Source organism: Lucilia cuprina, chromosome 2 (genome assembly GCF_022045245.1).
Source record: "Lucilia cuprina isolate Lc7/37 chromosome 2, ASM2204524v1, whole genome shotgun sequence".
NCBI classification, from domain to species: Eukaryota; Metazoa; Arthropoda; class Insecta; order Diptera; family Calliphoridae; genus Lucilia; species Lucilia cuprina.
In genome coordinates, this window is record NC_060950.1 from 24,503,650 (window position 1) to 24,515,374 (window position 11,725).

The 11,725-nt window shown below is 29.8% G+C and overlaps 3 protein-coding genes across 25 annotated transcripts in view; 2 read left to right on the forward strand and 1 right to left on the reverse strand.

The window, feature by feature from the left end:
• LOC111677704 (multidrug resistance-associated protein 1) overlaps positions 1-4,356 on the forward strand; it is a 40,027-nt gene extending 35,671 nt beyond the window's left edge. For 15 of the 23 annotated variants that reach the window (XM_023438879.2, XM_046956651.1, XM_023438880.2 and 12 more), the window contains exons 11-13: positions 1,729-2,232; positions 2,308-2,689; positions 2,762-3,121. In XM_023438879.2, the coding sequence (XP_023294647.2) occupies positions 1,729-2,232; positions 2,308-2,689; positions 2,762-2,953 (1,078 nt within the window). In that variant the 3' untranslated portion in view covers positions 2,954-3,121. Of the gene's footprint in view, positions 1-1,728; positions 2,233-2,307; positions 2,690-2,761; positions 3,122-3,706 lie in introns of those variants that run through there. The other 8 variants (XM_023438873.2, XM_023438871.2, XM_023438869.2 and 5 more) reach the window with 1 other exon arrangement.
• Positions 4,357-7,560: 3,204 nt separating this feature from the next.
• LOC111677711 lies at positions 7,561-8,759 on the reverse strand. Its single transcript, XM_023438898.2, has 2 exons — positions 8,465-8,759; positions 7,561-8,411 (listed from the first exon to the last, which is right to left on the reverse strand). Exons 1-2 carry the CDS (start codon positions 8,667-8,669, stop codon positions 7,765-7,767), a joined length of 852 nt encoding a protein of 283 aa, XP_023294666.2. The 5' UTR covers positions 8,670-8,759; the 3' UTR covers positions 7,561-7,764.
• A 2,199-nt stretch (positions 8,760-10,958) lies between these two features.
• LOC111677697 overlaps positions 10,959-11,725 on the forward strand; it is a 14,224-nt gene continuing 13,457 nt past the window's right edge. The window contains exons 1-2 of the mRNA XM_023438863.2: positions 10,959-11,318; positions 11,374-11,639. Coding sequence (XP_023294631.2) covers positions 11,049-11,318; positions 11,374-11,639 — 536 coding nt within the window. The 5' untranslated portion in view covers positions 10,959-11,048. The remainder of the gene's footprint in view (positions 11,319-11,373; positions 11,640-11,725) is intronic.

The following is an 11,725-nucleotide window of genomic DNA, read 5'->3' on the forward strand; positions in this document are numbered from 1 at the left end:
AATTTCAATTCGAATTGAAATGCAGGGGTCAATATTGATAAAACAAATCAGATAATTACTATTTGCTTAAAATATTGAGTTTTTCTTTTTCCTTATTGTTTTAAATTTGTTTCTTAGGGCGAGTTTTTCTAATAAAGATAATCTTCATTCTTTGGTTAAACCTAGTTTAATATATGTTTCGTGTTTTTCAGTTATCAGTAAAGTTCTTGGTTACGAATTATGTAGTCCTAAAGGATAAAACCTCTTACGATGCGGCAGTCATTTAGATCTGTAACGTTTGACGTTTTTGCAATATTGAGAGACATATTTTCGACCAAGGCTGCGTATTGTCTCTACTAATTTGGATTCTGCACTTATTGTTACTGCAATATCGCGACAATTTCGCTCCCACGACAATTGGATATCCGCTCCGGATAGACGAGATTCTGAATCGGCCAAAAGTTGTCAACTCAGCAATAGCTGATGATCATTCATTCGCAGATGTTACAAGAACAACATCTGCGGCATTCAGTGATATAATTCGACGACGTAACGATAACGGAAAGGATGCAGTAACAAGCATTTTAAAATTTGCATACTTAGATCATATGTAGATCTCTGTAACCTATTAAGTCGCTACAATATAATACTCTAGGATTATAATTGACCCTTAACTGGAAGTGAGTTAGTTAATTTTAAAATCTGTACGAAATAGGCTTTTGGGACCCATAGGATCCAAGTAAGGTTTAAAGACAGAAGATCTCATCTCTCGAGCTGTGCCAATTATAAAAAAGACAGGACACATGTACAAGAAGCCTCTTCAAATTGTGAATGGCAGATCATTTATTGATCGTGAAATCTTAGGCAACTGAATAGATCTGTTGTTAGCAATCAGAAAGATCTTTTTGGAATATCCTCTTCTTGAAAGATGTCTTAAGCTATACCCAAGAGGTCATATTGTTGCCTTCGATAACGTTAGAAAACATCGATAGAGATTTCAGTCGATACTGTTAATGACTAGGCGTACAGATGTTTTGAATACATTTATCGGCTTTAGACTTTAGAGGTTCTGGAGATTAACAGAAAAGTATTCAGTTTATAATAAATTGATTGTTTCCAAAAGAAAGGAATAGAGTTGAGGCTCTTCGAAAAGAAGGGTTTCTTTCAGCATTCTTATAGAATTCTTATAAGGGATTGGTTGAGCATTGATAAATTAACTTCTCTAGTTGTTTCGATTCTATAACTGTTATGGAGACTTAAATCTCTTGGTTGGTAGTTCAAATTAGTGTTCGGATATATCTAACTGTTCAGATATTGGAATCTGTGATTCCATGTCACTTGGTTTTAACAGGTTCGAATGTAAAGAAAACAAATTTTTAATCGCCTGGTTAAAAATTAGTTAAAGCTGTACATTGTTGCCGTTTTGAAGGGGACTTTAATAAACCGAAGTCGTTTGATAGTTCTGGAAGTTAACTTTATTTACTTCTGACTATTGGAGCTTATTCTCTAGTCATAATGAGACCATAGGTGGGTTTCTGATACTGTTCAAAAGATTGAGTTCTTTATGCAAGCTTATGAATGGTTCAAATACAAAAAAAACCCTCTATAAATAAGTTTGATTTTGTTCTTTCAAAACTTTTTTAAAGTTTTTAGGTTTCTTATAAAGAATCGAACGCTATACTTTAGTATAGTGATTTTGAAAGTTTCAGTAACTTTAACTTACCATTAATATTATACAATTTCTTACAGATTCATCGATGAATCCGACACTAAGGTCGACAAAAATCAAGTTTGCAAATATCCCTCACTCATTGCCAATCGTTGGTTGGCCATTCGCCTCGAAATGGTGGGTAATCTCATCATTCTATTCGCCTCACTGTTTGCAGTTTTGGGCGGTCAGAAAAATGCCGGCCTCGTAGGTCTCTCCGTAAGTTATGCCCTGCAAGTAACACAAACATTAAATTGGTTGGTGCGTATGTCATCAGATATTGAAACGAATATTGTGGCCGTTGAACGTATTAAGGAATATGGTGAAACTAAACAAGAAGCACCATGGGAATTGGAAAATTCTAATGTACCCAAAAATTGGCCACTCGAAGGTGAGGTGGTATTTGAGAATTTCAAAGTGCGCTATCGTGAAGGTTTAGATTTGGTATTGCGCGGCATAAGCTTTAAAATAGCCGGCGGTGAAAAAGTCGGTATTGTGGGACGTACAGGTGCGGGTAAATCTAGTTTGACATTGTCATTGTTCCGGTAAGTTGGTTGTATATAGCATATGTTATTGTTCGTAATGTAATGTTTGTATGTTTGTTTGTTTGTTTTGTGCAGTATCATTGAAGCTGCTGGTGGTCGTATACTTATCGATGGCATCGATATTGCCACTATGGGTTTACATATGTTACGTTCCCGCCTAACTATTATTCCCCAAGATCCTGTTCTCTTTTCGGGTTCTTTACGCATTAACCTAGATCCCTTCGAAGTTAAGAGTGATGCTGAAATTTGGAAAGCTTTAGAATTGTCACATCTTAAGGCTTTTGTTAAATCTCTGCCCGCTGGTTTGAATCATGAAATTTCCGAAGGTGGTGACAATTTGTCGGTGGGTCAACGTCAGTTGGTGTGTTTGGCACGTGCCTTATTGCGTAAAACTAAAGTATTAGTATTGGATGAAGCTACGGCGGCAGTAGATTTAGAAACTGATGATTTAATTCAGGTAATTGAAAAAAAATTTTGAAATTTTTTTGAATTTTTCTTATAATTTATGTTTTGTTTATATTCTTTTTAGAAAACCATACGTTCCGAATTTAAAGAATGCACTGTCCTAACCATTGCCCATCGTTTGAATACGATTTTGGACTCGGACAAAGTCATTGTTTTGGATAAGGGTGAAATATCGGAATTTGATTCTCCCGAAAATCTATTAAATAACTCACAATCTGCCTTCTATAGTATGGCCAAGGATGCCAATTTAGTGTAATTTTTAATTTCTATAGTTTTTTTCTTAATTTCCTTTTTTTATTTAATTTATTTACTTAAAATCATATCCCCTTTTGCTAACCGTTTCAATATCCTTTTGAAAACAACAACCCACATACACAAACGTTTTAGAAAAGCATGTCAAAAGTTTAATATATATTTTTTTTTACAAAACAAAACACAAAGAAACAAACATTTTAAGCTAATTAAACATAATTAAAGTTAAAAGCAACAATAAAATGCATTAAGAGTTGAATTTTAGTTAAAGGCTCGATTCTACTAATGTGGCTTGAGTTTAAAGTTTATGTTTGTTTAGTTTAAACTTTAGTTACCGCTAAATATTGTTTCATTTTATAGAAATTTCTTTATATTTTTATGTAATTGAATTTGTTTTTTTTTTTTAATTTGTTTTTATTTTTTAAGGATTTTGGTGGATTTGTTATTCTTTTGTACATAAATATTAAAATAATTGTAATAATTAATTACAAACTGCCTTAATTAATAAAGTACTTAATTGTTTTTTAACAAATTGTTTGTTTTTAAGAAAAATTTCTTTTTTTTTTCACTAAAATCCTTAATATTTTATGTTGCATTTAAAAAAAACTTATTTTCTGTTTAATTTACTTTGATAATTTTTTTCAAATTTATGTTTAAGTTTAGTAAAGATTGTTTTAATTAATTTTTAAAAATTTTCAAAAAAAAAAAAATATTTAAAAAAATTTTAAATTTAATTTTTTTTATTATTTTTTTAAAGACGTAAACGTTTTACCGGAACTTCAGAAAGTACAGTTTAACCTCTAACTAATACAACTCAAAATCTATAAAAAACCCAAATTCAAACTATAAATTGTTTTTGTAAAAACTATAGGAAAACTATTATTAAAACATAAAAAAAAGGTTATAATAAAAGAAATTGGCTTAAATATGTTTGTAAATTGCTACCTCAATATATAAATATAAATATAAAAACATTATTGTATACATGCTGGTGTGTATATACTAAATATATAGAAAGAGAAAAATTAAACTTAAAACTTGAAAAATGGAATTTGTAACCAAATCTTTTAATAATTTAAATCTATAAACAAACAAAAAGATATTTTTCTTTAAAATTTGTCACAAAATGTTAAAACAAAGACAGTTATCTGTAGATAACTAAAGATTTAAAACATATGGAAAATATTTAAACTTTTGTCTTATGAGATTTCTAAACTAAACAATGATTTCATTTATTTAATCAACAAACATTAATACAGGGATTTAAACTTAAAATAAATTCTAATAAGATTTTCAACAAAGATTTGGTTGCAAAAAAAATCCAATATTTAAAGAAAAAAACATAAAATGTGTATAAAATTGGTGTTGTTTTTATAAAAAGAAAACTATACAAAACTTTCTTATACAAAAGTTTAAAAGAAAATTAAATTTTCATAATTTTTTTAAGAAATTTTCCAAAATTTTCTTACAAAAATTTTGAAAATTGTTTTACTCAACAATACATTTGTATGGGAAAGCTTTGTGGTACAAGAAAAATACTACAAAATTTACTTAAAACTAGTTTTTTTTTAAAGAAACTTATTGAAAACTACTTAACTCATTTTCTTTAAAAAAATGAAACTTAAAAACAAAACAAAATTACTTAATTTTTTTTCCAACTAATCCTATAATAAAAAAATAACAGAAAATGTATTTAACTAATAGAAAAATAAAACTTTATATTTTTATAAAACTAAATAAAAAATTAAACAAAACTTACTTTTTTTTAAGCAATTTTTTATGTGTAATAATAAATATATTAAAACCGCCGTCTTTAATTAGTTTTGTTTAAATTTCTTTAAACTAATAAAAAAAAATGTGTTAAATATTAAAAATAACTAAACTGTTAAACAAATGTTAAAGAAAACTACAAACTATATATAAAATATTTAATTACACATTGTGTTCATTCTTTGCTTAATTTAGTGTAATTGTTGTTTTGTAATAATAATTTTTCTTAACTCAAATCGAAAGGGAAAAAAGAACACAAACCCAAAAAAATGCAATAAATCCCTTTTAAAAGTGTAAACAAATTAATTAATTAAATTGGTTATTTTAAAATATACATTTCTTATAATTAAGTTAACAACTTATTTAAGTACTTATGATCAATTCTATTTTGTAATAATGAACATTTTTACAAATCAAAAATATATAAAATGAAATTAAAATTTTGTAGTTCTATTAAAGGTCGAATATAAACGAAATTATACAGATAGATAGATTCCACATAATCTGCTATGATGGCTGTAAATAATGGAAAATATCATTAAATTAATTTTATAAAAAAACATCAATTGAATAATGTGTGTTTACCCGGTGGTGGCAATTTTGTTGTAATAAAGAGTTCTTCACGTTTAATGCGTCCTGAGTCCATCCATTCTTTCAACACTTTTCCAATTGTTTTTTCATTCATATAAACTGGTGCTGTGTCAATGTGGCGATAACCTGCTTCCAAGGCTAAATTAATAGCTAATTCAACTTCATCATCAGGGGCCTGAAATTAATAAAAAACATAAATAACGATCAATTAAGTCGATCCTCTAATGTATAAAAATGCCAACTCAAATCATAAAAATAAATACAAAGGCCAACAAATGTTGAACACAGAGACCAAACTATACTTTTCTAAAAGATCGATCACTGATAAATTAGAAGCTGGCCTCATGAGGTTTTCTAGATATCGTGTCATAAAGTTAGTAAAAACCCTGTTTTTATCCACATTCATTATCGCTACAACAGCGTAGAGCCACTTCTATTTATTTTTTTTAATTCATCGGAAAATGCATCTTAAAATCCTGATTCGGATTTAGCACGAATATATCTCTGATTTTTAACAGCAACATGTTAAGTCATTTATATATAAACAATGACAAAAAAAAAACTTAAAAAACGCATGAATTCTTTTGCATTTAGTATAACTGGAGGGGTTACTCCGTATTTCAATTTGAAAGAAAAAGCCTTCGAAACATATACAAATTCGAATATATTTTTATTCAAATCGAGTTACAAAGTAATCCCCCAGGTCTAAAAATTTAAGTTTTTATATTTTTCTTTATATTTGAATGAATTTAACTAATATACACTTTTTCTTTCTAATGTATGGAATTGAATCATAACTGGTTAAAAATAACTGGCATGGCCGACCATATAATACCCTACACCATGAGTATATTTTTAAAATTTTTACTTTTTATAAAGAAACTTTTATGTTGAATATTATTCCAAAATATTTAAGCAATTTATTGATAAAAAAACTAAAATTTCTAAATGAGGCTTTATATAAGTCAAATATGGGCCGATCCTCGGGAAATTTGGGAAAAGGATATATTTTTAAATAACAGTTAGTTTTGTTGTTACAAGACATTTGTTGATACAAGACGTTTAAGAAATTTTTTCGAAGGGGGTTTGTATGGGGACTAGGGTCAAATAATGGCCGATCCTTACGAAAATCTGCAGTGCCATTTATATTAATGTAAAACTTATTTGTGCCAATTTTTAGAGAGATAATAGAATATTTGGCGTAATTATGGCATAAAAAGTTCAAATCGGGAGGTACGGTTGTATGGGGGCTAGGTGAAATAATGGACCGATTTCAACCATTTTAAATAGGCTTCGTCCCTGTGCCAAAAACATGCTTGGTCCAAATTTCATCAAATTATCTTGAAAATTACGACCTGTACCTTGCGCACAAAGTTTGGACAGCCAGCCCGACAGACGGACGGACATGTCTTAATCGACTCAAAAAATGATTCTAAATCGATCGGTATACTTTAAGGTGGACCAATATTTTTGTATGTTACAAACATCAGCACAAACGTGCTGATACACCCACTATAGTGGTGTAGGGTATAAATATATATTAAACTGGTTGACACTCACACTAAAAAATTATGATTCTACCCAGATGCACACTTATTTTTCAGAAATTCAAGCACTTCTATTAATTTCCTCGAGTACTAGTAGATTATAGTTTATCTTAAAAATAGCGTTGAAGTATTTTTAAAAATATTCATTGTACTTCGATTTATAGTGAAATCAATCTTAAAAAAAAACAAAAGTTTAAGACGGATATAGACGTCATTTGCGTCAACGAGCTCGACGTCAATAGACGTCATTTATGTACATATGTATGTCAACGTGTGAAATGAAATCAAATATGGATTTTTTGTCAAATATTTGATAGTTGTGAACGTTTAGTATTTAATTATGAATTCTAATAGAATTATTGGAGATTTGAATTTCTAAGATATCTGGTAACTTTAGAAAATTAATTTAAATCGAATTACGCACAAAACAAACTAAATTTACAAAAAAAGTGAATTTGCGTAGAAAGACATTGCTAAACTGATTTCGGTTTCTATAAAGCCGGAGGTCCACGCTACGCGTCAAAGCATTACATGCTATTCATACCTACTTCACATTCTACGCTTCAAGTTACATGCGATGCTTTTCAATCATCAATTATTTGTTTTTTTTTTAACTTTGCATTTTTTTACAGCATTTATGTAGTTATCATTAAACTCATATTAATTTGTTAAAATTGAAAAATACGCACAAAAAAGAGGAAAATTTACAAAAAATAAAAATTTTATAAAAGTAAAAATTGTAAAAATATACTCATGGTGTAGGGTATCATATGGTCGGCCATGCCCGACTATACTTTCCTACTTGTTTTCTGTTACGGCCGGCCATGCTCGTCTTTACATTCCTACTTTTTACAATCCTATTCGTAACAAAGAAAGTTGGATTTTCAATCTCTTGAGCTTACACGATTCATTTACGCGTAATTTTTATTTTTTCCAAGCATTTCTTACAATTTTTAGCTCCCGTCAGACCATGACATTCACAATAAGTCTTTTTATTTTCTAAATGTTTTAAAGATTTATTCACACGATGTTGTATATCGTCCAAACAATGTCGTAATGCGAAAATATCCTGTGCTATAGATTGACCATCTTGTTTTATCAGTTGCTGTTCTTCCAACATGCTTTCTAATTCGCTTTGCCGTTTGAACGCTTCAACTATTCTCTTATGATTTTCAAAATTATTTAAATTTGCTGTTGTAGATTTATGTGCACGTTTCTTTTTTTTATTGCTATGTAAAACTTTTAAGCGGGGTATACTTAAATTTCGCAATTCTATATTTTCCGAGGAATTAATTTGATCTTTGCCAAGTTTCAAAGGTGCTAGTTGTGTTTCTTGAGTGATATTTTCTTGGGATTGTTTTTTGATGGTTTTTGTTTTCAATTTTTGTTGAGGCAAAAGATTAAGTTCTAAATTTTTCAATTCAACATTTTCCGATGAGATTTTTTGATCTTCAATAGGTTTTACAGATGCTTGTTGTTTTTCTTGTATGATCTTTTCATGAGATTTCTTTTTGATCGGTTTCGCTTTTAATTTATGCGGTGAAGACTGACGTTCTATGAAAGATAGATATCGAATTAAAAAATAACATATTTCAAGAATATTTTACCTCTTAATTTTTCATGTACATGAAAAACAATATCATTTATTTTTCCAGCTAAATTGTGGCGTTCCTGTGCTTCTTTTATTTTAGCTGTATATCGTTTCTGTTCATAGAAATCGTCTGTATTGATTTGAGTAATATTGAAGAACTTATTTTCTTGATGTCCTAGAATATTTTTATTAACCATTTGGTTAAAATTTAAACGGTGCATGATTTTGCACTTTTTTTAGATTTTTAAGAATATTTTTATCAAAATTATACTAAAAATTTAGTTATTTTATCCAAATATTAAATTTTGAAATTATTTATAAGAATTAAAAATTTTATTAATTTTTTAATAAAATGTCGATATATTTTTGAAACTTTTTTAAACGATAATTTTGTTATTAATGCATAGTGATGTGAATGAAAACAAGTATGAATGTATAGCCGGGCGTAGCCGACCATATGTTTTTTTTAACTTTATTTCGGAATATTTTTACTTTTTTTTGGCAAAAAAAGAGATTTTTTAGAGGGGAGTAGGACAAAATATGAACCTATCCTTAAAAATGTTGATAGGGGGAGTTAAGTCTCCTTCAATATTATTTATGTAGAATTTAAAAGTATTATTAGTGTTTGTAAGTGAATTTTGACCTTTATGTTAATTTCTGAAGGGGATTTTGTATGGAGGATAGGGTCAAATGAAGCCCGATCATTACAAAAATCGGTAGTGTCATTTAAAGTTCTATAAAACTAAGTTTTGTCGACTTTGGTTAACATAATAGATCATTTAATTAATTATAAGCCAAAACGCCCTATTTGGGTGGTACGGTTGTATGGGGGCTAGTCGAAATAATGGACCGATTTTAAACATCTTCAATAGGCTTCGTCCTTGGGCCAAACGAAGCATGAAATCTTGAAAATTGCGGCCTGTACCTTGCGCACAAAGTTTACATGGACAGCCACCCAGCTAGACGGACGGACGGACATAGCTTAATCGACACAGAATATGATTCTAAGCCGATTGTTACACTTTAAGCTGGGTATAGGACGAATATTTTTGTATGTTACAAACATCAGCACAAATCCAATATACCCTCCCCACTAAAGTGGTGTATGGTATAATGACAAAAGGATGTTATTTTTTATAAAAAAACTCAAAAAAATGCGTTTTTTTTTATAAAAAAATGTATTTTGTTCCTGTGGAATGTTATCTTTGGAATAAGAATACTCCCAAGGTTCTTATTAGCATCTAATTTTGGCGAAACAATTTCAATCACAACGCATGTTTAACAGACTTTTGGAAAAGTGCTTTATATAAACTATGGCCAATTATGTGCTGGTCCGAAAGTACCCAGCAGTTCGACAAAGAGTCAATGCATACGAAAAAGACAGTAATTTCCACTAATAGTTACCCACCTAGATGATCGTAATTCGTATGTTTTGGGTCATTCGTCACGAATGTACCCTTTGTAATCGAGAATGAAGACAGTCGTCACTTTAGTGTCGCCTTTGTAAGCGGGAGCGGAGACAGTCGTCTCTTTACTGTTCTCAAGTAACCTAGAGGTTATACTCTTAAAAGTTGTTTTTTTTTCTTGTACTTAAGAAAGTAGTTATTTTACCCATCTTTTGGAGAAATGATTATTATTTTCTACTAATATGCCACCATCTGGTTGACTCAAATTTATAACTTTTGGGTCAATCGTCACATTATTGTCCCATAGTATTCTGGAGAGTACACACTTGAAATTTTTATATTTTAGTTCCATTAATATCTTACCATCTGGCTGACTCCAATTCGTATGTTTTTGGTCTTTCGTCACTAATAAACTCTTTGTAATCGAGAATGAAGACAGTCGTCACTTTAGTGTCCCTTTTGTAAACGAGAGCGGAGGCAATCGTCTCTTTACTGTCTCTTTGTAGGGTGTAGAGTGACGATTGACTTCCTTGTAGGACAAGCCCATGTTAAAATGGTCGGTCACCTGGGTAGGCAGGTGGCTAGGGGCCACCACAAGTGGTAGGTTAAGTGGTCAGTTCGGGACTGTCCAGTCGATCTGCTGGGTAATTTTACAGAATAATTTTAATATACATATACATAACATTGTTATTCCCGATATCATTGTTAATTTATTTATTATTAACTATTAAGTAATAAGAACTTTGAAAAATTTGTTCCCCTTAAATAATCATTTCCTACACCACTGATATACACAAAATTAGAGTTTAAATTCGCCGCAACAATATTGAAATAAAACCCCGTTAATTCATGACTTTTACTTACTAGTATATCTTTCTCAATTATAACTTTATCAATTAAAAGTGCAAAAGAAAAGGGAAAAAATAATTAAGAAATCCACATGATTAAAATAATAACTTTTTAATTTAAAAAAAATTAGCGTAAAATGATTATTTTAAAATTATTTTTATTAATACTAATTGTAAAAATAGTAAGTATAAATTAGTTTTAAACAAACATTTTCATTAAATTAATTAATTTATTTAAACAATATATTAGTGTCACACGGAATTTGTACAAGTATTCAATCCCTTTAACCCGGCAACAGCACCCTTGGTACCATTATGTCCTTTGGCACAACAACAACAACATTTAATGCCACCATTACCACTTAATATTCTACCGGCTAATAATACAGCCGAGGAACGATCTAATGATAATATAAAATTTATTTTACCTTTCATGGACATGGATGTACAATATGATCGTAATATTTATGTTATGCAAGAGGAGCAAAAACAACAAATCTATATATTACATGGCCATGAACTGTATCAAATGTTTATTGGACGACAAGAGAAACGTTTAAGTTTGTTGGGTTTTCTAGAAGGAAGTGTACGTCATGTTGAACCTTTAGGAGCCAAAGTATTTAATATCTTATATTAGTCTTATTATTTGTTATAATAATTATTTATTTTAGATTATTTATTGGCATGGTAATCTAATATTGGTAATTGCTTTGGATGAACATTTAGAGGTTTATCAATTGGCAGAGGAGATTCTCTTGCAGCGTGCAGAAATTGCAAAAGATCCTGCTAGGGTGCATGAACCGGCTCCCATATTCGAAGCCATTCAACAATTGACTTTAACCGGTAGATTTCAAAAATTATTTTTGTTTTCACCTGCCGAGGAGAGAATCATGATTGTGGCCGCCGTTAATTTTACCAAGTTGTACGGGAAATATAGGTTAGTATATAGTAATTGTAAGTTGTATAGAGTTAATTTCTGGGGATTTATTTTAAAAGATAGATATATAAGATGATATGTAGATG

What these genes read in the sequence shown, in the direction of transcription:
- LOC111677711 (XM_023438898.2), bottom strand. Translation starts at nt 8,669, where the DNA reads ATGCACCGTTTAAATTTTAACCAAATGGTTAATAAAAATATTCTAGGA. An exon ending in TGTACATGAAAAATTAAGAG is followed by an intron (nt 8,412 to 8,464) that starts GTAAAATATTCT and finishes TATCTTTCATAG; the next exon opens with AACGTCAGTCTTCACCGCAT.